The sequence below is a fragment of the Parambassis ranga genome, chromosome 24, assembly GCF_900634625.1.
Source record: "Parambassis ranga chromosome 24, fParRan2.1, whole genome shotgun sequence".
Taxonomy (NCBI): Eukaryota; Metazoa; Chordata; class Actinopteri; family Ambassidae; genus Parambassis; species Parambassis ranga.
Genome location: NC_041043.1, coordinates 15,776,762 through 15,801,768, shown reverse-complemented (window position 1 = coordinate 15,801,768; position 25,007 = coordinate 15,776,762). Strand labels below are relative to the sequence as shown.

The following is a 25,007-nucleotide window of genomic DNA, read 5'->3' as shown; positions in this document are numbered from 1 at the left end:
TAGGAGGGTGGCAAGCTGTGATCTTGTCTGCTCAGAGGTCTTTTCATGTCCTCTAGGAAACTGGCAGACTACAGGAACCACCTACGCTTCAGCCTGAGATGCAGACAGGAAAAGTTAACCCCGAACAGCCTACGTCTCGGATCCACTGTCAAGGGCCACAGAGCAGACACCATCCTGCAGAAAGCCCAGAACCAACTCCTCAACGAAAGGATCAGACAGATCAACTTCACCATAGACACTCTCATGGTCACCACGGAGCAGACAAGATCACAGCTTGCCACCCTCCTACCCAGCGAAGTCATGGATGAAGTCATTAAACTGACTGAAAAAGTCCAGACGGCACAGCACACCAGGGGTAAGGAACGACAAAAACGCAAATTCCATAAATTGAAAACTGTTTTCTCTGTTAAAAATGCAGCTAACCTTCACACATGGAGGAGGGAGGACCACTCACTGCCACAGCAGGACACCCAGGACAAATGGGTAAAGAACCTTTCAGACAGACAACTGAGCCAGCCGGAAAAAGACGTGTTGGCCAAAGGACTCAACTTTGCCATCTCGCCAGAGCAGATTCCAGTGGTGGACCTCATCACAGCCACAGAGTCAGCCATCAAGAACAACAACCTGACAGACACAGAAGCTGAGCAACTCCGCTTGAAGGTCACAGCCACACTCTCCACTGCTAAAGCACCACCATCCAACCTCTCCAGTGATGAAAGGAAGGCCCTGATTGCACTACAAAAGGACCGGGACATTACCATCTTATCAGCAGACAAAGGAAGATGCACAGTGGTGCTCAACACACAGGACTACCACGCCAAAGTGACAGAACTCCTCAGTGGCACAGCCACATATGAGACACTGAAGAGGGACCCCACCGGAAACTACAAGAAGAAACTAGTCAGCTACCTACAAAAACTGGAGAAGGACCAAATCATCAACCGCAAGCTCTATTTTCGACTGTATCCTGGGGAAGCCACTCCACGCCTGTATGGACTCCCCAAGATACACAAGGAAGGAGTCCCCCTCAGACCCATCGTCAGCAGCACAAACTCAGTCACATACAACGTGGCTAAGCACTTGGCTGAACTCCTGACACCACTGGTAGGTGACACACCACATCACATTCACAACTCGCAGGACTTTGTGAACAAGGTGGAGAAGATCCAAATGGACCCAGATGACACCATGGTCTCATTTGATGTCACCTCCTTGTTCACCTGCATCCCTACATCAGAAGCCACAGAGATGGTAAGGATGTGCCTCACACAAGACAGCACACTCAAGGAGAGAACCAACCTAACGCCAGACCACATCTGTGACCTGCTGGACCTCTGCCTGACCACCACTTATTTCCAGTACAATGGGAACTTTTACAGACAGAAGCACGGCTGTGCGATGGGATCACCTGTGTCTCCTATTGTGGCCAACCTCTACATGGAAGAAGTGGAGAGAAGAGCCCTGAGTTCCTATCCTGGAACCACCCCCACCCACTGGTTCAGATATGTGGATGACACCTGGGTCAAAATCAAGACCAACGAAGTGGAACGGTTCACAGAACACATCAACGCAGTGGATAACAACATCAAGTTCACTCGCGAGGACACCAAGGACAACAATCTGGCCTTCTTGGACTGCACAGTACATATTGAGGAGGACAGGAGCCTCAATGTGGAAGTGTACAGGAAACCCACACACACGGACCAGTACCTGTTGTTTGATTCACACCACCCACTGGAACACAAACTGGGAGTCATCAGGACCCTGCAGCACAGAGCACAAACTGTACCCACCAGCTCAGAGGGGAAGAAGAAGGAGCAACATCACATCAGGAAGGCCCTGCAAACATGTGGCTACCCGAAGTGGGCACTCATCAAAGCCACAAAAACAAGACCCCCCAACAACAAGAAGAAGGACAACACCAGGCGGAGAAAGAACATCTCCATTCCATATGTGTCAGGAGTATCAGAGAAACTCCGCAGGATCTTCAACAACCATGACATCCCGGTCCATTTCAAACCTATGACAACACTGAGACAGAGACTGGTTCACCCGAAGGATAAGATTCCCAGGGAGAAACACAGCAATGTGATATATGCAGTCCAGTGCAGTGAGGAATGCTCTGATCTGTACATTGGAGAAACTAAACAACCACTCCACAGAAGAATGGCTCAGCACAGGAGAGCCACCACCTCAGGACAAGACTCAGCTGTTCACCTCCACCTCAAAGACAAAGGACACTCCTTTGAGGACAACAACGTTCACATTTTAGACAGGGAGGAAAGGTGGTATGAAAGAGGAGTCAAGGAAGCCATCTATGTTAAGCTGGAAAAACCTTCCCTTAACAGAGGTGGTGGCCTCAGACATCATCTTTCTACCACATACAATGCAGTGATTCCATCCATTCCCAGGAAGTTTGCACATACTCACAGTAAGAACAAAGGGCTGTCAATCAGTCCCCCTCCGGCAGTTTCATAGTCGTTAGCCAGTCGTTAGACACACCTGGCCCAGTCAGCCAGAACATCACAGGTAAGTATGGAAACATTTAGTGCTATTGTTTGTAAGTTTTTTTAAGTTTTACCCAGACCCACCCACATAGGTCTGTAACCACATATAAACCATGTTTCCCCACCAAACAGTTAGAACTGATGAAGCTGCTTGGATGAGCAGCGAAACGTCTTCTAGAAAACTCTACAAGTCCAGACGCCTTGCTTCAATCTTCTCTACATAAATACATTACTATTTTTGTTTTAATTTAATTTAAATCTGCCTGCATAAACAGGAGCAGCAGTGAACTCTTGTGTCAAAAGAGAAAAGCTTACAGCACCTGGTATTCCCAGGCGGTCTCCCATCCAAGTACTGACCAGGCCCGACCCTGCTTAGCTTCCGAGATCAGACGAGATCGGGCGTTCTCAGGGTGGTGTGGCCGTAAGCGAGGGAGTCATGAACTATCAGGGTATTTAAACATGTTAGATATCACAGCCACATCACATCCTCTGTTGCCATGGTGTATCAGGGCTCCACTGATGATGCCTTTTTTTTTAATGATTGTGATGCTTGTAGATGTACAAAAAAAACAATATTTTAAAAGTATAAAAACATAAGGTGACACAAATATAATTACAGAGTAGAAAATGCTAATCTGTGTGTTGAAGTACATCGGAGTTTGAAAGTAAAGGTGATAAATTAGGTGCTTCGGTCAAGTTAACCCTGTTTGACATCTGGGACTTGTTAAAGTCCAAGTCACTGCAGATTTTCTCAGTAATGTACTTTAGTTAATGTGGGGCTAGGCCTGTCGCGATAAACAATAAATCAATTAATTGCACGATAAATTAAACGGGCTCGATAAGTTTTTTGGCTGCGATAAATTACATTTGCACGGTTGTTTTCCCCTCTCTCTCTCTCTCTCTCTCTCTCTCTCCTTCCCTGCCAAAGAGTGAAAAGGCGTCACTCCGGTGCGTCGTAGCATATAAAGTGTGCAAATCCGGCCGTCGGACTTTATATGGCCCGCGGCTTCTGTCTTAAAATGTGTCAAACCAACAGGTAGTTCTTATTTTTTAACTCATTGTGTAACGTTTACGGGATGTTCTGAGCAGACCACAGTCAGCTCGCTGTCTGCGTCGCCACGGTGCGTCACAGCGCTGCAGGGCTTGGACGTTACAGCAACACAGAGAGCTGTGAAGCTGCACAACACGGGTTCAACACTTCCACACAATTCACCACGAGACTACACATGCATATGTACACAACGTGCCTTCAGAGAGAGTCCGCGTTGTACGAGTGAAGGTCTCTGCCTTCTTATTGGCAGCACTCGCGGCAGCTCCACCCATTAGTTCCCTTGCTCGGTCCTCTTGTGCCATCTCTGCTATCAGTTTCTATGTGTTTCTGTCTACATGGTGGCGTTTTTAAAATTCACTGCAGCTGTCTGCAGCGGCCTGATGCGCATACACACACGCAAACGTGTGTGCACACAAACACATGTGCGTACAGGTGAGCCCACTCCCAGCAGCAGGTAGAGTGCATGTTGTGCGTGTTGTTGGCTCTGTTGCTCATGACGTGCTAGTTGGTTTGAATTAACTCCACTGACTGTGCTCAGATAAGCCATGGTAATAGGCCTACCACTACTCATAATATTAATATCATTAATAATAATAATAATAATAATAATAATGATGATTGGGGCCTTTCCAGTGTTAAATGTTCTTTACAAATGAAAGTTTATTGATCTTTGAAAGGGTGTACTTGCATTATGTCGTTATCATTATATTAGTTGAACATGGTCTCAAACCAACAATATTATCACTTATCGCAATAATTTCTCTTGGCAATTAATCGCCCAGCAAAATCTGTTATCGTGACAGGCCTATATGGGGCTTTTATTTTGAAAATACTGTGGATGTTTGAGTATAATTGTTATCTAATTATGTTGTCATCATATTAGAAACTCTGTTTGTCATCACTAACACACAGAGAAAAACATGTTTGTGCTTTTTTTAAGATGCCTAACCATATACCTGTCTATCACATTCACCTAGATGATGATGTCTGACATGTATAAAGTTCCTGACTGTGGTCTGGTCCTTCGCTTACGGCCACACTACTCTGAACACGCCCGCTTGCGGAAGTGCCAGGGAGAGCAGCTGAGGGCGCGAATTCTGAAACAGAAGAATAGCGAACGGCTTTTTCTTATTATTTTTTGGAGGTTTTTGGTTTGTCTTGTGGCTTTTTGTTGATACTGTGCTGTCGTGTAGGACTCTTGTCGCTCCCCGCAGTCTTTGGACTGGCGGGGAGTAGTTTTTTGTTCACATCCGGGTGTGCTGGCAGCAGGGACATGGAGCATCACGAAGACGGGCGAATGGACGGGCAACGAGCGGCAGTCGGGGAGCCTGAGCACCGGGTGGGGATCGGACCTGCTCGTGCAGACGGGGAGGTGCGGAGCGACGGGGCAGGTGAGGATGTGTCACACGGGGAGAGCAGGGCGGCCAGGGGGGGGGACGATGGCCAGCACAGCCGCCGATCGGACTCGGCGGGAGCGAAACCGGTGGAAGTAAAGTATGAAAAGGGGCTTACGGTGTTAGTGGAGCTGAAGGGAGATGAAGTTGTGTCGCCGATGGAGCTCATACGCTATGTGCGGATGATGTGTGGCAATATCAATGCGTGTAGGAACGCTGGATCGAGTCGCTACGAAGTGACAATGGGGAGTGAGGCGGGCAAACGCAGCCTCTTGGATGGATTCAAGATTGGGAACACGCTGGTGCAGGGGAGGGAAATTGCTAATGATGAGCTGGTGGTCTCCTTTTTGGGCCTGCCAGCCTATATCATGGACCAGGAAATCCTGGAGAAACTGGAGGCCTGGAAGGTATCGGCGGTGTCCCCGATAAAGAGGCGCATGTGGCCGGGGACCAGGGTTGCTGATGGGACGCGGTTTGTAAAGGTAAAATTTAATGATTCGGTGCAATCTTTGCCATACTCCGCAAAATTCAGCACGGCGGCTGGGCCAGAATTTTTCCGGGTGATCCACGATAGGCAGGTTCGGGTGTGTAGGGTGTGCATACAGCCAGGGCACATCGTGAGGGACTGCCCGGAATTCTGTTGTAACAGATGTGGCGTTCAGGGCCACTATGCGCGTGAGTGCAATAAGAGGGTGCAGAAATGTGAGGTGTGTTTCAATAGGATGGAAAGTTGTATTTGTAGGGACGATAGTGAGGCTGATGGTGAGGTTGAGGGAGGCTCCGATATGGAGGAGGAAGTGGTTCGGGAGGGGGGATTACAGGATGATGCTCCAGTGACGGAGGGGCGCAGGGGGGTGGGGGCCTTGGGGCCTGAGACCCGAGTAGAGCGGACGGTGAGCGGATGTGTTGACACCCTCCCTGCAGAGGAGGGAGCTCGAAAAAAAGGGCTCTGCTCCCGAGCGGGCAGGGGGGGCTCGAGTGGAGGGCCCTGCCCTGGTCCCCGCCGTAGACGGCTTGACGAGCGCGCCCGAGCAGGGTAGCGTGGGGGACAGGGTGCAGGAACCAGTGGAGGAGGGAGCAATGGCTTTTGCCCGGAGGTTGCTCGGCGAGGAGATGGACGTAGCTTTGGGGTCCAGTCTTGATGATGTCGGTCCAGAGATCCACTCCCAAACCGATAGTATGGTATCGGATGACGGTTTCCTGAGGCCCGCCAGCCGCTCTAGCGCATCCCTGTTGGCCGACAAGGCGAGAGAACGGGAGAGCGGAGCTGGCCCCACCCCCTGGGAGCGCAGGCAGATGTCCTCGGACTCAGATGTAGACAGGGAGATAGGTATGAGGCTGCAAGGTAGGAAACGGGCACAGGACGGTAAACTGGGGCGGATACCACGGAGGATTAAAAAGTCATAACGGTGAATATTAGATGACTTTAATTTACTTGTTCCTCATGGTGCTTACGATCACATCCTTGAATATAAGGGGGATAAGAGTCATAGACAAGCTGAAAGATATCCTGAATAATGTCCGTGCAGATGTTCTCTGTCTTCAGGAAGTTGCTTGGGCCGCGGACACACTGGACGGGGTTAAGAAGCATTGGGGGGGGGGTGTATTTTATGTTTCGGGCCAGACGGGCCAGGCGGGCACGGCAATCCTCTACAAAGAGGGCCTCCCTTACGATGTGGCGTGTGTGTATGCTGGGGCGGGGGGTCGGCTGATCGCATTGGACCTGAAGGGAAATAGGGGGGTGCTGAGGGTGCTTAATGTCTATGGGAGCAATATCGAAATGGAGAGGAAAGATTTTATTCGAACGGAGCTCGGCAAGTGGGTCACAGGGCATTGTGTATTGGTGGGGGATTTCAACATTATTTTAACAGATAAAGACACGTCGAATACCAACCCGCTTAAGGGTGACGTCAGCAGGCAGGAGCTGAACCGCCTGATGTCGGTTTGTAATCTCACAGACATCTGGAGGGCGCTTAACCCGGAGGTGAGGGGTTACTCTCGGCGGCAAGTCATTAGGGGGGAGTTAAAGCAGTCGCGAATTGATCTTGCTTTGGTGTCGGCAGGACTGGTCCCCAGCATAAGTGCCGTAACATATGTACAGAACAGGTGGAGTGATCATTCCTCTTTGGTGGTTCAATTATGGGGGGCGGGCAGGTGCAGGAACGGGGGTATGTGGATTTTAAATAATAGCGTTTTGGGGGATGAGGTGTTTTTGAGGAAAATGGGGGCTTTTTTGGGGGAAGTGCGAGAGGAGATGGTGGGCACTGCCGATCTGCAGGGATGGTGGGAGGGAGTGAAGGAAAGGATCAAGCGGCTGTGCATCAGGTACTGTAGAAGGAAGAGATGGGAGGCGAAACAGGAGGAGAGGGAACTGTTGGAGGTAGCCAAGCAGGAGCAACGGAAAATAGGAGAAAACCCGGCTCGGGATGTCACGTTGTTGTCGGTGGCGCTGGCAAAATTGCATAATCTGACGGTGACCAAGTGTAGGGCGGCAGCGATTCGAGCCAAGGCGGAATACTTAGTGGACGGGGAGAAGTCAACGGCGTTCTTCTTAGGCCTAGAAAAGCAGCGGCAGCAACGGGCGTATATAAGGGAGGTTGAAGATAGGGAGGGCAAAATGGTGAGCGAGGTGGAGGAGGTGCTGCTGGCAGCCCAGGAGTTTTACAGGGAGTTGTTCACCAGCCAGGGCATCGACGCGGAGCAGCTGAACGGTAGTGTGGCTCTCCTGCAGAGAGCGCTGGATGCAGCGGATAGGGAGGCCTGTGATTCGGACCTCACCCTGCCACAGCTTATGGTAGCGATTGAGGGGCTGAACCGAGGCAAAAGCCCTGGATGGGATGGCCTCACGGGCGAATTCTATAAGATCTTTAAATTCCAACTAGCCCCTATTCTGTTGGCTGTCTATAGGGATATAGAACAAAAAGGAGGGACGACTACGAATTTTTCCAAGGGGGTCATAACGTTGGTATACAAGCGGAGGTGTTGTGTATCTGTTGAGGGTGTTGGTGTTCTGTGTTTTTTTTGGGGTGTTGGTTGTTCCTTTTTCCCGTAGGGGGCGCTCGGTTCCCATGGTGGGAGCGCAGTGGAGCTTGGCTGGAGGCGGATCTATGACACCTTACTTCCTGTCGGTCCTCCTTTAAAGCTGGAGCGTGACTTATCTTCGACGCTGGATTGTCTCCTTTCGTGGTACACTCTTGCCGCAGTTCTTAAGAAAGGAATTCTTTGATCAGTCGTTTTTTGGGAAAAGATTTTGAGAAAGACTCACGGTGCTCTCTGCTCTGTTTCAGGTACGAACCTTTGGATTCATTGTGCTCCTCCAGCCAGTTGCCTGCGCCTCGCCACCTCATCTGCATAACAACTCTGTAACCACTTGTAAATATTAAAACTCACCGTAAAACGCCACCCTCTCATGTCCTGCTTTTGGGTCCTACACTGAAAGCCTTACAGTACAATCCAGCCAGCTATGGACCCAGCGGACACTGATCCTATAACCAAGGCCCTGAGTGCCCAGGGCATAACCATCGGCAGGCACGAGACTCAGATTCAGGAAATGGCTGAAAGCATTCGCGGCCTAACCCACGCTGTCAATAGGATGCAGGCCCAACTCACTCAGCTGACTACTCGTCTGCTAGGCCCCGAGGAGGCCTCACCGGCACCTGGTCCATCGTTACCTCCAGCCCCGGCATCTACACAATCACGTGAGCCAACTGTTCCCCCACCTGTTCCCCCACCTGAACCCTACTCAGGGGATCTAGGGACTTGTAACCGCTTTCTTTTTCAATGTTCGATTCTGTTTGGTCAGCAGCCAGCTCAGTTTACCTCAGATAATGCTAAAATCTGTTATATGGTGAACCTATTGAGGGGCAAGGCTAGTGATTGGGTAGCGGCTCTGTGGAAAGGGAATTCCCCTGTGTTACACTCTTTTGATTTATTTGTCACCGAGATGCGCAAGATTTTTGATCACCCAGTTCAGGGTCGCGAGGCAGAGGGACGTTTGCTGAGTATCCGCCAGGGGGCTAGATCAGTGGCTGAGTTTGCGGTGGACTTCCGCATTTTAGCTGCAGAGGCTGGGTGGGAGGATCAAGCGTTACGGGGGATTTTTTATAAGGGACTCTCGGATAGAATTAAGGATGAACTCTCACACAGGGACGATAGCTCCTCCTTTGATGCGTTGGTTGCTACCGCTATTAAGTTGGATAACCGTCTTAGGGAACGGGGTCGAGAGAAAGGAACTCCTCAGGGAGCTGGTGGCAATCGTCCATTTACTCGAACTGGCCCTGTAGTTCCGGTTTCTACCTCTCATGTTTCTCCGGTAATTACGGATGAGGAGCCCATGCAGTTGGGCAGAGCTAAGCTGTCTCAGGCTGAGAAGCTCCGTCGCTACGAGGAGAAGCTCTGTTTGTATTGTGGAAACGCTGGCCATTTCAAATCCGTCTGCCCAAACTCTCCGGCTCACCACCAGTAGAGGGAGCTCTGGTGAGCCGAACAGCCTCCCTATCCTCTCCTGTGCAGTCAAGTTCACAATTGACTCTACCTGGTGTTCTCCTTTTTCCTTCTCAGAATTTTCCCTTGTCGGTTTTGATTGATTCCGGTGCTGATGAGAGCTTTTTGGATGAAGGACTGGTTTCTAGTTTAGGATTGTCGGTGGAAAAATTAGAAACAACGAAATCCGTTAATGCTTTGAATGGCCACATTTTGGCCACTATCTCCCATCGCACCGTTCCTGTGACATTGCTTTTGTCTGGTAATCATAGGGAGACTCTGTCTTTGTTTGTGATTTCATCTCCTATTCACCCTCTAGTGTTAGGATTACCTTGGCTAAAGCTACATAATCCACACATTGACTGGCCCACATGCTCCATTCTCAGTTGGAGCCCTCGCTGCTCTGCAGTCTGTCTCCACTCCGCGTTACCCTCTGCCCCTGCCTCGACATCTCCTGTAGCCCCCAGCCCTGACCTGTCCTCTGTCCCTCCTCAGTATCATGATCTGGCCCCAGTTTTCTGCAAGAAGAAGGCAACCTCCCTTCCCCCCCATCGCCCCTATGATTGTGCCATAGATCTCGTTCCCCGGGCATCCCTGCCCGGCAGCAGACTGTATAACATCTCCCGGCCAGAGAGGGGCGCCATGGAGAAATATATCAAAGAGTCCCTCAGTGCAGGATTGATCCGACCCTCCTCCTCCCCTCTTGGCGCTGGTTTCTTTTTTGTGGAAAAGAAGGACAAATCATTGAGGCCATGTATTGACTATCGAGGTCTAAACCAGATCACTGTCAAGAATAGATATCCTCTTCCCCTCATTGACCCAGCATTTGAACCATTTCACCACGCAACCATCTTCAGTAAATTGGATCTCCGGAATGCCTATCATCTGGTCCGCATCAGGATGGGAGATGAGTGGAAGACGGCTTTTAAGACCCACCTGGGACATTTTGAATACCTAGTCATGCCGTTTGGTCTAACTAACGCCCCAGCAGTTTTTCAGGCCATGATCAATGATATTCTTCGTGACATGCTGAATCACAACATTTTTGTGTATCTGGATGACATCCTTATCTTTTCCCAGAGTCTGTCTGATCACGTTCAGCATGTGCGGCAGGTCCTGCGGCGTCTCCTGGAAAACCAGCTCTTCGTGAAGGCAGAGAAGTGTGAGTTTCACGTCCCTAAGATTAGCTTCCTGGGCTTCATCATCGCTGCCGGGCAACTGCAACCCGACCCAGCCAAGATCGAGGCTGTGGTCAACTGGCCTGTTCCTCAGACCCGCAGGAAATTGCAGCAGTTTTTAGGCTTCGCCAACTTTTATAGGAGGTTCATAAGGAACTACAGCAAGGTGGCTTCCTCCCTCACCTGTCTCACTTCCCCGGCCAAGCCCTTTGTTTGGAGCCAGAAGGCTCAACACGCCTTTGACACCCTCAAGACCTTGTTCTCCACAGCTCCGGTTCTGATTCACCCCGACCCCTCAGTCCAGTTCATAGTGGAGGTGGACGCGTCCGACGTGGGGGTAGGAGCCGTGCTCTCTCAGCGCAGTATGGCTGATCAAAAGGTTCACCCCTGTGCTTTCTTCTCTCGCCGACTCTCCCCAGCAGAGAGGAACTACGACGTCGGCAACCGTGAGCTGTTGGCCGTGGTTATGGCGCTGCAGGAGTGGCGGCACTGGCTGGAGGGAGCGGAGGTTCCATTTTTGGTGTGGACCGACCACAAGAACTTGGAGTACATTCGCTTTGCTAAAAGACTCAACCCACGACAGGCGAGGTGGGCACTGTTTCTCGGTCGCTTTGATTTTACACTCACCTATCGCCCTGGCTCTCGGAACACTAAACCTGATGCCCTGTCCAGGCAATTTTCCCCGGACTCGTCCCCCACAGAAACCCCCCCCATCATAGCCCCTTCCTGCATTGTTGGAGCCGCAATATGGAGTATTGAATCCAAGGTGAAGGAGGCACTGAAGGAGGTGGAGATCCCCGCCGAGTGCCCTGAAGGTCGGCTCTTTGTACCCACTGATCTCCGACCTGCCGTGCTCCAGTGGTCTCACACTTCTAAGGTCAGCTGCCACCCTGGCATGCGCAGGACGCTTTACCTCCTTCGGCAACGGTTCTGGTGGCCCCGCATGACAGAAGACACACGGGATTATGTCAACGCCTGCTCTGTCTGTGCTCGTGGGAAGTCCAGTCATCGCCAACCAGCGGGCTTGTTGCAACCCCTCCCCATCCCTCACCGACCCTGGTCTCACATCGCGGTGGACTTTGTCTCGGGACTTCCTGTTTCCCAAGGTAACACCGTCATCCTCACAGTCGTTGACCGTTTTTCTAAGGCTGTACATTTTATTCCTCTCCCCAAGCTACCCTCTGCCTTGGAGACGGCAAGCCTTCTCTCGGACCACGTTTTTCGCCTTCATGGTTTACCCCTGGACATTGTGTCCGACCGGGGGCCACAGTTCACATCTCAGGTTTGGTCCGCCTTTTGTAAATCCCTGGGTGCATCGGTCAGTCTAACCTCCGGTTATCATCCCCAGTCAAACGGCCAGACAGAACGTACTAACCAGAGCCTGGAAACCGCCCTCCGCTGTGTGGCTGCCCGTAACCCTTCGTCATGGAGCTCTCAACTAGTGTGGGTGGAGTATGCACATAATTCCCTCTCCAATTCCTCCACAGGGATGTCACCTTTCATGGCTGCCTACGGCTTTCAACCCCCATTGTTTCCAAGCCAAGAGAAGGAGGTGGCTGTCCCGTCGGTGCGCGCCCATCTCCGCAGGTGTCGCGGAGTCTGGCGGACGGTTAGGGCTGCCCTCATTCGGTCATCGGCCCGGTCCCAGCGGGATGCCAACAAGTTACGTAGGCCGGCACCCAACTACCAACCGGGCCAGAAAGTCTGGCTGTCCTCACGTGACCTCCCTCTCCAGGTCTCCTCCCGCAAGCTGGCTCCTCGCTACATCGGGCCCTACACCATCGAAAGGATCATAAATCCCTCCTCGGTGAGACTCAAACTGCCTTCCTCCCTGCACATTCATCCCACCTTCCATGTCTCTCTGCTGAAACCGTTCACCCCCAGTGATTTGTGCCCACCTCCTGACTCCCCACCTCCCCCCCGACTGGTCGATGGACACCCGGCTTACACTGTCAAGGAGGTGCTGGACGTGCGCCGCAGAGGGCGTGGATTTCAATATCTGGTGGATTGGGAAGGATATGGTCCCGAGGAGCGGTCCTGGATTTCCCGCAGCCTCATTCTGGACAATGATTTATTGAAGGACTTTTATACCAGGTTTCCTGGGAAGCCTGGCCAGACGCCCGGTGGCGTCCGTTAAGGGGGGGGTACTGTTGTGTATCTGTTGAGGGTGTTGGTGTTCTGTGTTTTTTTTGGGGTGTTGGTTGTTCCTTTTTCCCATAGGGGGCGCTCGGTTCCCATGGTGGGAGCGCAGTGGAGCTTGGCTGGAGGCGGATCTATGACACCTTACTTCCTGTCGGTCCTCCTTTAAAGCTGGAGCGTGACTTATCTTCGACGCTGGATTGTCTCCTTTCGTGGTACACTCTTGCCGCAGTTCTTAAGAAAGGAATTCTTTGATCAGTCGTTTTTTGGGAAAAGATTTTGAGAAAGACTCACGGTGCTCTCTGCTCTGTTTCAGGTACGAACCTTTGGATTCATTGTGCTCCTCCAGCCAGTTGCCTGCGCCTCGCCACCTCATCTGCATAACAACTCTGTAACCACTTGTAAATATTAAAACTCACCGTAAAACGCCACCCTCTCATGTCCTGCTTTTGGGTCCTACACTGAAAGCCTTACAGGAGGGGGGGAGCACATAAATTGGAGAATTATAGGCCGATCAGCCTGTTGAACACGGACTACAAGGTCTTGGCGAAAGTGCTGGCAAATAGGCTAAAACACGTGATAGAAGTGGTGGTGGGTCCGGATCAGGCATATGGCGTGCCGGGCAGGGACATCTCCGACTCTGCCCTGGCGGTCAAGTGCCTGACCAGACATATGTGCACGACGGGCGGCTTCTTGCTCAGTGTTGATTTCGAGAAGGCGTTTGACCGGGTGGAACATGCTTTTCTGTGGCGAGTTCTAGATAAGCTAGGTTTCGGAGCTCGGTACATTAACTGGATTAAGGCTTTGTACAGGGGGGCCACTAGCTGTGTGAAACTGAATGGTGTGTGCAGCGGTGGGTTTCCTCTGGAAAGGTCGATCCGACAGGGATGCCCGCTGTCCGCCATGCTATTCACCCTGGTCACCGAGCCTCTGGCGGCGGCGGTCAATGCTGACGAGGGCATCCAGGGCGTACGGGTGGGTGACTCACAGCACTACAAAATAATCCAATATGCGGATGACACGAATATTACGGTGGTGGATCAGGATAGTGTAGATAGGGTGGTGAGGCGGGTGAAGGAGTACTGTGCGGCGTCGGGGGCGAGGATGAATGCGGCAAAGACACTCCTTATGGGATGCGGGACGGAGGAACGCACTGTGAACCGGTGGGGCTTCATGGACGCGGGGGACACAATAAAAATACTGGGGATCTGGATGGGGAAGGGGGAGCAAAGCGCAATAGATAAGAACTGGGATGGGGTGCAGGGGAAAATGCGGACAATAATTAATATGTGGAAACAGCGGAGGGTGGGGATAAAAGGCAAGGTTGTAATCGTGAACTCCTTGCTTATGTCCTTGTTGAACCATGTGCTGGCTGTCTGTCCCCTTTCCCAGCGGAGGGAGAGGGACATCAGTGGGACCATCGGCGGTTTTCTGTGGGGCTCGGGGATGAATCAGGTGGCTACTGACGTCATGATCCAGGAGGAGAGCAGAGGCGGTCTGAGGTTGGTCAGTGTAGGGTGCAGGAAACATGCTTTGCGGGTTAAATTGATTAAAAAGCTTCTGACACCAGGGGCTTCTGGCCCGAAGTGGAGGTCTTTCTTGATCCAGGACCTGCGACTCGAACCGCCTCTGGGCCTGTGGGGTCTCTGTCAGAGGCGCTCCCCCGGGGGCCTGGGGGTGGTCGAGCCTCTGGCAGAAGAAATAGTGGTAGCCTGGGCTGGTCTGAGGCCCCTACTGGAAGCAAAGGTGATTAACACCCTACAGGCACGAGCGCAGCCCATCTTCAGCAATCCAGAGATCCGCTGGGGAGGGAGGGAGTTAGAATGTGCAGCGATGGAGCGAGCTGGGCTGCTCAGGGTGGGAGACGTGGTTGACCGGGCCGGTGGTCTTGATGTTGGGCGGGTCTTGGCCGCCCTGCAGGGGAGGGGGTAAAATACGGGAAACCGGCCATAATGGGGGTCTGTGCAAAGCTGGCTGACTCCATCCCTCGGCGGTGGCTAGTGTTGGCCAAGGGGCAGGGGGAGTCGGCGCAGCCTGCTGATGGTATGTGTGAGTTCTCTCTACCACAGGGGGGAACCAATCTGCTGGACCTGAGAACAAAGGCGCTTTACCAGATGTTCGTGAACGGCAGACGGAGGGCTCCGGCGGCTGACCGGGCGTGGGAGAGGGTCTTCCCGGGTCTGCGGGGGGACCGCATCTGGGCCACCCTTAAGAAGAGCATCGCCCCGGGTGCGGTGCACAACACGGATTTCCGTTTGAGGCACAGAAAGACGCATCCGGGGGTGGTGCTGCACCAAATAAATAAGGAGGTGTTTGCCAGGGGCTGCTCTGTGTGCGGAGCAGAAGCAGAGACGTTGGAACATATGTTCCTGGACTGCCCGAGGCTTACGCCCTTTCTACGCCGGCTGAGGGACTTCCTGCGGGATGGAGCAGGCATGCTGTGGGGAGAAGAGAGGGAGTGGCGTTTGTTTTCCCTTGTTTGGTGACACTGCGACGTACAGCAATTCGACCATAGTGAACCTGGTTGGACAGTTTGCAAAGCACGCCATATACGTTGCAAGGAACACCAAGCTGAAAGAGGGTCGGACTTTGAACACGTGGGACTTTTTTACGCTGACCCTGAAGCAGTTCATCAGAGCACGGGTGGAATGGGGAGCACGTAGGGGGATGAGGGTGATGCAGGGACATTGATGGAAACGGTTGCATGCATGTATTTTGTTCTGCTTTATTGTAAATATCTTCTATGACTAATTTTATAATTAAAAAAAAAAAAAAAAAAAAACACGCCTGATCTCGGAAGCTAAGCAGAGTCGGGCCTGGTCAGTACTTGGATGGGAGACCGCCTGGGAATACCAGGTGCTGTAAGCTTTTTGTTTACAGACAGCAGAGGTCGCTGTTTCACCTGTTTATGTGGACAGATATGAACGCAGTAATTTATTTGTATGTATTCTTCATGTATCTGGTTCTGTTTGTGTCACTTTATTGTTAATGAGGTTAAACTTTGTGACTTCATTCAGAGTTCTTGTCATGTATTTTATGGACATTAAATACTCAGAGAGAGCACTGATGACTGACAGGAGAGTAAAACTCTGATATTAGTGCACTGTGTAAAATCATAAATACATTACTATTTTTGTTTTAATTTAATTTAAATCTGCCTGCATAAACAGGAGCAGCAGTGAACTCTTGTGTCAAAAGAGAAAAGCTTACAGCACCTGGTATTCCCAGGCGGTCTCCCATCCAAGTACTGACCAGGCCCAACCCTGCTTAGCTTCCGAGATCAGACGAGATCGGGCGTTCTCAGGGTGGTGTGGCCGTAAGCGAGGGAGTCATGAACTATCAGGGTATTTAAACATGTTAGATATCACAGCCACATCACATCCTCTGTTGCCATGGTGTATCAGGGCTCCACTCATGATGCCTTTTTTTTTTTTTTTTTAATGATCGTGATGCTTAGTTAAGAAACTGAGTTTTTATGTCAGCATAAATCTACCTAGAGCCTAAACTCTCCTCATCCCTTCACTCTGACAACTCAGTGTGTACTCAGCTCTGTCACAGCTCACAGTCCTCACAAGTATGTGAAAACACAGCTTCACAGGTCAGGATGGCCGAGCGGTCTAAGGCGCTGCGTTCAGGTCGCAGTCTCCTCTGGAGGCGTGGGTTCGAATCCCACTTCTGACAACATCTTTTTCTCGTTTTTGTGTGTTGTGAAAATCACAAAGAATAGGTCTACATCATACACACCACTCAAAAAAAGCATTTTCACCTTGTTTAATTATGACTAAATCTACATTATAACACACTGTGGTTTAGGTCCCTTGAATCGCATTTCTTCTTGCAGATCCTTATCCAACTGTTTAGTGTATGAAATATCTGCAATAATGCAACAGGTTGAGTCTAAAGCCCTACAGGATTTATTCCTAAAGAAAACCACCTAATCCATACATTAGAGAAGAAGATCCACTGAAACCATTACCTCTGCCACCTTATTTATGTTTTTGATAATATGTAATCAATAAAAAAATAATGAATCTGGTGAGACACTTTAAATTGAAAAAATCTTTCATGCTCTCCAGAGTTATTCCAAAACTGAAACTAATCTAAACTGAAAACCAGACACAGAACAGTCCTGGTACAACATCACCATCTAGTGGTAAAACAGAGAGGTCCATTAAGGGACACGTTCCTCAATAATGGCTGCTCAACCACAGCCTATCAGAATAAATGTGTAGGAGAAAAAATAAGGATTAGCGGGGATTAATTAATCATTAATCTCACCACAAAAAAATGTAAATGTTCACAAGATACCAAGGCTCTGGAAATTAACGACATGAAATGGCATCAGAAACAAAAACTGCAGTTTCAATCATCTAACGTTTAACTTAATTTGTTTGGAAATGAACACAGAAAATGGCCCCTGAGCATCCATGAGAACTACCTTAATGTAAACACAACCTAAAAATGAAACTGCCTCATTTCAATTCTAAACAAAGAGTGCTGCAGACTTAGTCAGACTGCATTGTACAATAAGTCAACCACAAACAAACTCACATAATAAAATTGGAACATGTCCCTTATGCTGGCTCAGGGGATCTCTGTGTGTCCTTGATGGAACCAGGGTGCCTTCACATCTGAACTCCTGTTAGAGAAGAAAACAAGATGACATCACCATACTGTGCCTCATCCAGATTATTGACAAACCATCAGGTGGTGTTTGGCTTTTCAGTCAGGCTAACGGTTTATCATGTTCTGTTTATCTAAAAATATTTACTTTGGTGACTATTTGACCACAGAATTGTTCAGAATCCCATGTTCAGTTCATGCTCATGAATGAAATGCAATGAAAAAGCACATGTGACGGAAACAGGAAGTGACTCCACAGGAAATAGTCTGGTCTCTAAACGGACTTTGGTAGTAGTTAGCATGTCAGTGGACAAATTTGCCACAGAGAAAGAATTTACACTAAAGAATTATTCTTTAGTGTGAAATTTAGGTTGACAGTCAATATATTGATATAGTAATTTGTTGTTTTGTTGTGTGGCACAACAATTTCCTTTGGGATTGATAAAGTTCTGTTTTATTGGGAAAGCTCTTGAAGTCAACCTAGACGTTTTAATATATTATATGACAAATTATATGTAACAAAATCAAATTGAAATCATTCTTACACTGACCAGACATGGACCAGTGTGACATCTTCCCTTCTGCTTCATCAGCTGCCTCCTCTTCCTCGCTGTTGAGACTCTGGGTGGGAGCTTTACACGGACTCTGCTCCTGGAACCTGATTGTGTCAGACACAGAGTGCTTAAACGTTTTGAATATTAAATTAAATTGTGTACTAAACACGAAGCCATACCTGAGTCCCAGCATGACGTCTATATAATCAGCGTGTCCAGCATCCACCAGCTTCCTGGCAACATGCACTCCATCTACAACAACATCCACCTTCCAGTGTGTGTTTGACACAAATTCTGTAAAACAGATCTGGAGGGTCTTCTGGTACAACAACTGCTGAAAATACACCACTGCTTCATCAGTCCACTGTGTGTCCACAGGCTTCACCCCTCTCAGGATGCAGGGGTAAGTCACCTTTGGGAGGTGTGAAATCTCCACTGGAAGCCTCTTCAGCTTGGAGCGTTCGTTGAACGGAATGCGTTCATGAAGTCCGTAATCCACCAGGTTTAGAACCACTGTGGCATCAGCGTTGACAACTTCAGCTCTGCACCACTTATTCCTGGAGTCTGATTTCAACAGGCAGCAGGTACCAGTGATGAGATGGGATTCAGGAAGAGGAGCTATCTGTTCAGGCAACTCCTCCAACATAACTGACACTTTGTTCATGATGAGAAGCAAGTCTCCAGGGACAACACAGAACTCAAAGGGAGTCGCAACTGCAGCTGCAAAGCCAGAATATGTCTGGTCTGTATGAACAGGAGCAAAGATGAGTTTCTGAGGAGAACTCGTGGCCATCGTATGTCGCTTTTCGGAGTCCTCATTCTGGTTCTCAGCTGGTGATGGAATCTGCTTATCATGTTGCTGCAGTGCGGCTTTGTATAGAGGGATGAGGAACACTTCATTCATGACCATGTCAACCATCCAAAGGTTTTCAGCTTCAGAATAATACACAAAAATTAGCTTCACTTCTTTGCCTATGAGTGATCTAAGAGTTTCACACCACTGAGCCTCCTCTGCTGCACCAATTTCAAGGCTGTTCATCTTGCACAACAATGCCAGTTTGGGGATTTTTGCCAGGCTGCTACACTGCTGTAGGAGTGAGCCACTTGGAATTTCTTTTGTTATCCCATGATCCACCAGGAAGACGTCATATTTCTCCTCATTTATCTGCTGAACAAGAGCCCGGTGCCACTTTTTGTCACCCTGCACCTGAACTAAGCCGTTAAGGCCTTGTTTAATATCCTCTGACGCCACCATTTTGCACTGGTTAAGATTCTCATTTATTTCACTTTCCATTGTAGCTAGTGAATCACTGGCATCAGAAAGCCTCACATAAAAACAGCCGTTACTCTGAACTGAGACGATGGTTCCTTTCCTTGTGCCTTTGGCCTGAATGGTTTGGGGTATGAAGTCATTCAGTTTGCCAGGTGATGGTTTTGGGATAAGGTCTTCATCAGAAGACATTGGTCGTTCTGACTTTTCAAATGTGGCTGATGCATTCAACATGACAGATGGTGGTTCTAGGACCAGGTTCTCATCTTCTCCCGTGGACAAGGTTCCTTTGGACCTCTGGCCTTCTTCTTCTCCGAGGTAGTTCTGCTCACAGGGGTGAGCTTTCTCTTCAGTTTCAGAAGGACTCATTGGAGAAGGTTTTTCTCTTTCAGGTGCAGGACTGCTTTCACCAGCTGATTCAAATGGTATGGTGAGGCCACATTCTGCACCAAGAATCTCCATCTTTACTTCCCACTGACTTTTATATTGATGAACAAAGTCAACCATGAGTGGCTTTTCCATTACAGCATCCACAAAAGAAGCGTCATTTTTGAATGTGCTTGTGTCCAGCAGTGAACATGGTACGCTAAATCTGGGCTGAGAGAGGTACTTCTTTGGTATGGAGTAGATCTTTTCCTTCCCCACAACTGCAGAGTTTCCATAGTCCACAAACTCAACTTTGAAGCAGGAATCACCTTCACGGTTCTTCACAACTGAACGATAAAGAGCGCCATCCTCCTCATACTCTGCCAAAACAACATCATCGATATTCAAAGACTTTGTTGTTTCCAAGTTGTCCCTCACAGCACTTGAGTTTAGATCTTCAGCCATTTTTAATATGTCGGGTTCGTCCTCTGAGAGCTGAAGGAAAAAGCTGTCGACAGAGTCGACGTGGGAGACAAAACACAAAACGCTCACGCCAGCACTCATGTTCTTATCATGTAAACACAACATCTGTTGGGTCTCTGTTTTCTCCTTGTGTTGTGGGTGCTCTGATTTTGCATTCCGGTGCTCCTGGTGTTTTTTGTGAGAGCTTTTCTGATGTTTTACACAGGTGCTCGTCTTCATCTTCTCCTGGTTTGGTTTTAGGTTCTTTTTCCTGCCTCTTCGAAGATCATTTTTTTGTTTGTTTTCCATTTCCTTTTTTGATTTTGTCGCTGTTTTTCCTGTCTCAAAAGTAAGAGTAGTCTTTGGTGTAATTGAGAGGGTGTGAATGAGCTTCTTCACCTCATCATTGACGTTAACCTTCTCAACAAACAGCTCAACATCAAATGAACCATCTTCATTTTTTCCAAGTATTACGGCTCTCACAAGCTTGTTGAGGACAGCACCATTGAGCCAGTCCTTGACATCTGCATAAAGCTCTTCCTTCGACACTGAACTCAGATTGCATCTCACCGCCTGCATGGGTGTGTACAACAAGTCTTCGGAGTCCCTGGGAATGAACATGACATTCGTTTTCTCCACTATCTGTGTATTTCCATAATCCACAAAAAACACACTCAGGTGCAAAGACGACTGAACGGGTTCTATTAAGCCCCTGTACCATTTGCCATCAAGATATTTTGCCAAGCAGAGCCTCCTCACAGCACCTCCCGCACTGCCTTTCATCATCCTTTCACTCTCCTCAGAGATTTTCCTCTCAAGCTCCTCAATGATTTCATTGTTTCTCTCAAGGTGGCAGTAGACCTCCCACTGACTGTTCACATGGGCGACATAAACCTGTTCTTCATTTCCAGGACTGAGACCATATGAAGAGTAGACAAAAGATTCAGGACAGAGTGCAGATTGCTGCTTTGTTGATATTGTTGCTCGTCTGGCCAGACCCTGTTGTATAAGCATATCTGTTATGCTCTGCTGGGTTCGGGTGTTGTAGAGGTCAACAACATTGCACAGTTTCTTATTTTTGTTGTCTACCTGGCAGACAACTTTACATTTTAAGTCATCTGACCTGTTTTTGACAAAATCTTTCAGCAAGTTACAAACACTGGGACTCCAATCTGTACAGTTCTTAAAATCAGCAGGGTCAATTAGGCTGTCAAAGCTGCACCTAAAGGTTTGTTCTTTCAAATGGACATACTCTGGCACAACTGCCTGGAGACTACTCTCACCGACCTGAATGTTAGGGCCATAATCAACCAACATGACTGTCACACAACGTTCCTGTTTTGCTGTGATGAAAGCCCTGTACCATCTTCCATCTTGAGGTGACTTGGCAACACAACATGAATCTCCAGATAGGAGGGGCACTGTGTGAACCGAGTAGTATTGCTGCAGTTCATCCATCAGTTTCTCCAAAGCTGGAGCTGTATTGAGAGGCTGGCACCAGAATTCTGATGGAGAGATGATGTGAGAGCAGCGAACAGCCAGCTCATACCCAGGCTGGATGCTTAAAGCTCTGAAGCTAGCAGGGACTTGACATGTCTTGGTTTTATTTTCAGATGTTGTCTCTTCCGGCTCAGAATCATTCCATTGCTCTTTGTTCACATTGATGTCTGCTACATTTCTGCATTGTGGGTGCCACGCAGCTTCTGCCACACGTTTGTCATTGTGCATCACCGGCTTTCTGAGAATGTATTCATCTTGTTTGGAAGCGACCAGAAGCTCAGCGATACTCTGACGGTTGTCACTTCCTGTCTCAAAAAGCTCAACAACAAGTTTGTGTTTTCTCATTTCGACAACATGGACAAGCAAGGTTTTGTCTGACACAGTCCGTCTGAAGAAGTCCGAAGCAGTGCTCGTCCAGACTTCATCTTGAGGAAAAACATTATGAAGAGTACAACATAGGGCAAATGGTGTTATGCTGGCCACTCTCTCTGGTATTTTCTCGATCAACATGCGTGGCACTTTTTCAATGTTCCCAAAATCAATAAAGAGAACTTTAGCTCCATGTTTCAGAATGTCCGTCACAACACCTCTGTAGAAATGCAAGTCTTGCTCATAAACTGCACAGCACAGTGACCCAAGCTCCAGGTTAGAGAGTTCATCCAGCTCTTCATCCAGCGTCACCTGACTAAAGTGATCTTTGATTTCTGTCATCATTGCTTCAAACTCACCATTGCGCTTCTGTGTTCTGATCCAGAAGTGGTTTGGATTCTGGACATGCTCAACATAACCCACAAAAACAGAGTCTACCTTCACCTCTTCTGCCTCTAGAGTTCTGTTCAAAGCGTCGCCTATTATCGTTTCATAATACAAAGAGCCACCCTGAGGTGACAGTTGTTCATCCTTAACAAAGGAATCAGGACTAGCTGAGGGAAACTTCTGAATGGGCTCTGGTTCCTTTACATCATTAGCTTTAGCTTCAAACATGGTGATAGAGTACAGATGCTGTTCTTCATCAAAACAATTGATCTCCACATCCAACACTCCACCAAGCAAGCCTGCCTTGAGAAAACTTGACTGCTGAGCTTTGAGCACTTCATCTTGATCGGTCAGGGAGGACAGTCTGCACGGGAATGCCATGATGGGTGCCGAGTAGAAATTAGGTGGCAGCCTGTAAATGTTGTCGACTTTGACAGATTCAAAGAATCCATAGTCAATGAGGAACACTCTGACTTGAGAGTTGACTGGGAGGCATTGCACTAAGCCTCTGTACCATTTTTCATCTTTGCCCTTCACTGAGCACAGTAAACCCAAATGTTCGGGAGTCAGGTTCTTGCTGCGCTCCTTAGTTTTGTGTTCACAAGTTGCAGCCAACTTCGTTGACATCTCCCAAAGATCTTTTTCCATACTGACCATCTGGCAGTAAAACAGCTCATGGTTCACTGCAGCAGTTACTCGGAACTTAGCACGTGTCCCACAGCTCAGTCTAAGCCCAGAGAATGACAGAATGTCTGCATATCCCTGTAGACCAGATTGTTTAAAGCAAAGTTCTTGAGCCCTAGGCTTTTCTATAAGCAAGTCTGGAACTGGCTGGTTTTGTTTGAGGGGCACCTCTAGGAGCATCTCAACCAAGAAGAGGAAGGTATCCGTGTCCACATGCCTCCCAAAGCCATGCCTAACAAGGTCACTGTTAATGTCAGGAGCTTCCAATAAGAGGACTTTGTAGGGAAGCAGGGCTTGAATGTAACCTGTGACACTTTTCCCTATCAAGCTTGAGAAGAACTCCTCCAAAACATAGTGAGAGCAACTCTGAAGCAGCAGCACATTTGCAAGAAATCCAGAAACTATTTTTGGAGGCAGTAAGAAGAGGCTGTCTGAGCAGGAAGATATGTGTGTGATGTCCACACTCAAGACATTACCATAATCGATGAGAAAAATGTCAAACTGGTCCCCCTCTCTGTTCTGAACTCTTCCTCTGTACCAGCGGGCTGAAGTGAAATCTTCCACGAGGCAAAACTCTCCAATATCCACCGCGCCTTCGGTCTTTGGTACATTTTGTATTTCTCCCTGCAGGATTTTGTAGTCAAGCTCACATATGGTGTGGTACTGTCCCTGGAAGTGTATCAAGGTTGCTTTAGGGTTCCAGTCCAGGTGAGTTAACTTGAGGTCCACAGGCCAAAGGGCGCAAGGTGCAGGTGGACCAGCACCTTGTGACCTGCAAATTCAAAGCGGCTTATCATTTTTACTATTATCTCACTTTATCAGTTCAAACACACCTGCTGCTGGAGTGTCCTGTTCCCTTGATGATTTAACAATACAAAAAATGTTAATATCAATTAGTATTTAAATGTTTTATAATTGGATTTCCATCTGATCTTTATCTATCAGCATATGATTTGGATGTAGCCTCTGCAGTATACAATCTGACAAACAAATTCAATTAATTGAACTAAAGAGCAGATTGTCCATTTTTAGGGTGGCCTTACTGATTTAATTAAATTTAATTGTCCTGTGTTCAGATGAAAAAAATACTTCTGTAAGTTGTTGCCTGGATGCAAACGCTCCTGTCACTTTAACACAAACGTCTTGACCTGACAGATTTGCCTGTTCTAACCATAACCCGAGTCCTCATTTCACACAGATCTGATGAATGTGTGGACCAGACCCTCCTAAGAACGTTTTACATACTTTGGATGTCCAGGGCTCGACTTGGACCACATGGCAACAGAATCAGGATCAATCACATCCAAAACAAAACCTGTAGGAAAAAACAAAAACAAGTTAATCTACGCTCCCACGTGATCACTACAAAACTGACAACAGCGCCCTCTACTGTAGCCACAGAGGCTATTTGCAGACAAGTTTATCCATATGTATATTGAGTGGCAATAATCCAGTGTTGTAGCCTGTGCGGTCCGGGTGGAGGAAGGTGGGGATGTGTAAACACAAAGAGTGAGCACCACTTTCATAAAGTTAATTAATCAGTAAGTAAGTAACCCCTCCATCACTCACCGCCCACATCACACACACTCTATCACACGAATAATTCAGTGTAAACCCGTTTAATACTCCCGGTAAACTCCCGTTTAGTTTTATGAAAGACCATGACCCGGCTTCCCGAATCTTTCTCCGCACTTCGCGGTTTGCCCCGGAGCTAGCTAAAAGCTAGACACCTGTAGCAGCTATGCTAACATGACTAGCTAGCCGCATGCTAACGTCGTAGCTGCGTCTGTGTCGTTATTAGGAGGAATTTAAGCGCAGTGACGGGACGCACCGGTCAGCCGGCGACTTCTTCCGCTACCACAGTTATTAGTTTATTTTATAACCCGCTCCTAGCGTTTGTACCGCTTCCTGTCGGATGATACTGGAGTCCGGCATCATGTGTCTGATCCTGATCCTGATCCCCCCTTTGCCTCGGTCCAGGTAAGGTCCTGAAAACGTAACTCTAGTCTACACTTAATCGTCACAAACACAAATAATAACG

The 25,007-nt window shown here is 48.6% G+C and overlaps 1 protein-coding gene, 1 long non-coding RNA gene and 3 other non-coding genes across 5 annotated transcripts; 2 read left to right on the top strand and 3 right to left on the bottom strand.

Moving 5' to 3' along the window:
• Positions 1 to 2,815: 2,815 nt before the first annotated feature.
• On the bottom strand, positions 2,816 to 2,934 carry LOC114429274 (5S ribosomal RNA). The gene has a single exon (XR_003669649.1). It is a non-coding gene; the product is annotated as a 5S ribosomal RNA (ribosomal RNA).
• A 9,998-nt stretch (positions 2,935 to 12,932) lies between these two features.
• On the top strand, positions 12,933 to 13,182 carry LOC114429253 (uncharacterized). Its single transcript, XR_003669637.1, has 2 exons — positions 12,933 to 12,966; positions 13,068 to 13,182. It is a non-coding gene; the product is annotated as an uncharacterized LOC114429253 (long non-coding RNA).
• Positions 13,183 to 15,954: 2,772 nt separating this feature from the next.
• LOC114429263 (5S ribosomal RNA) lies at positions 15,955 to 16,073 on the bottom strand. The gene has a single exon (XR_003669638.1). It is a non-coding gene; the product is annotated as a 5S ribosomal RNA (ribosomal RNA).
• Positions 16,074 to 16,349: 276 nt separating this feature from the next.
• On the top strand, positions 16,350 to 16,432 carry trnal-cag (transfer RNA leucine (anticodon CAG)). Its single transcript has one exon. It is a non-coding gene; the product is annotated as a tRNA-Leu (tRNA).
• Positions 16,433 to 17,376: 944 nt separating this feature from the next.
• tdrd15 (tudor domain containing 15) lies at positions 17,377 to 24,243 on the bottom strand. Its single transcript, XM_028397957.1, has 4 exons — positions 24,212 to 24,243; positions 18,108 to 23,738; positions 17,926 to 18,032; positions 17,377 to 17,390 (listed from the first exon to the last, which is right to left on the bottom strand). Exons 1-4 carry the CDS (start codon positions 24,241 to 24,243, stop codon positions 17,377 to 17,379), a joined length of 5,784 nt encoding a protein of 1,927 aa, XP_028253758.1.
• Positions 24,244 to 25,007: the final 764 nt, after the last annotated feature.

Excerpts from the sequence above, each read along its gene's own strand:
- tdrd15 (XM_028397957.1), bottom strand. The coding sequence starts at position 24,243 with ATGTGGTCCAAGTCGAGCCCTGGACATCCAAA. Across the intron at positions 23,739-24,211 it reads TCGAGCCCTGGACATCCAAA|GTCACAAGGTGCTGGTCCAC; the intron begins GTATGTAAAACG and ends TTGAATTTGCAG. Across the intron at positions 18,033-18,107 it reads GACGTCATGCTGGGACTCAG|GTTCCAGGAGCAGAGTCCGT; the intron begins GTATGGCTTCGT and ends TGACACAATCAG.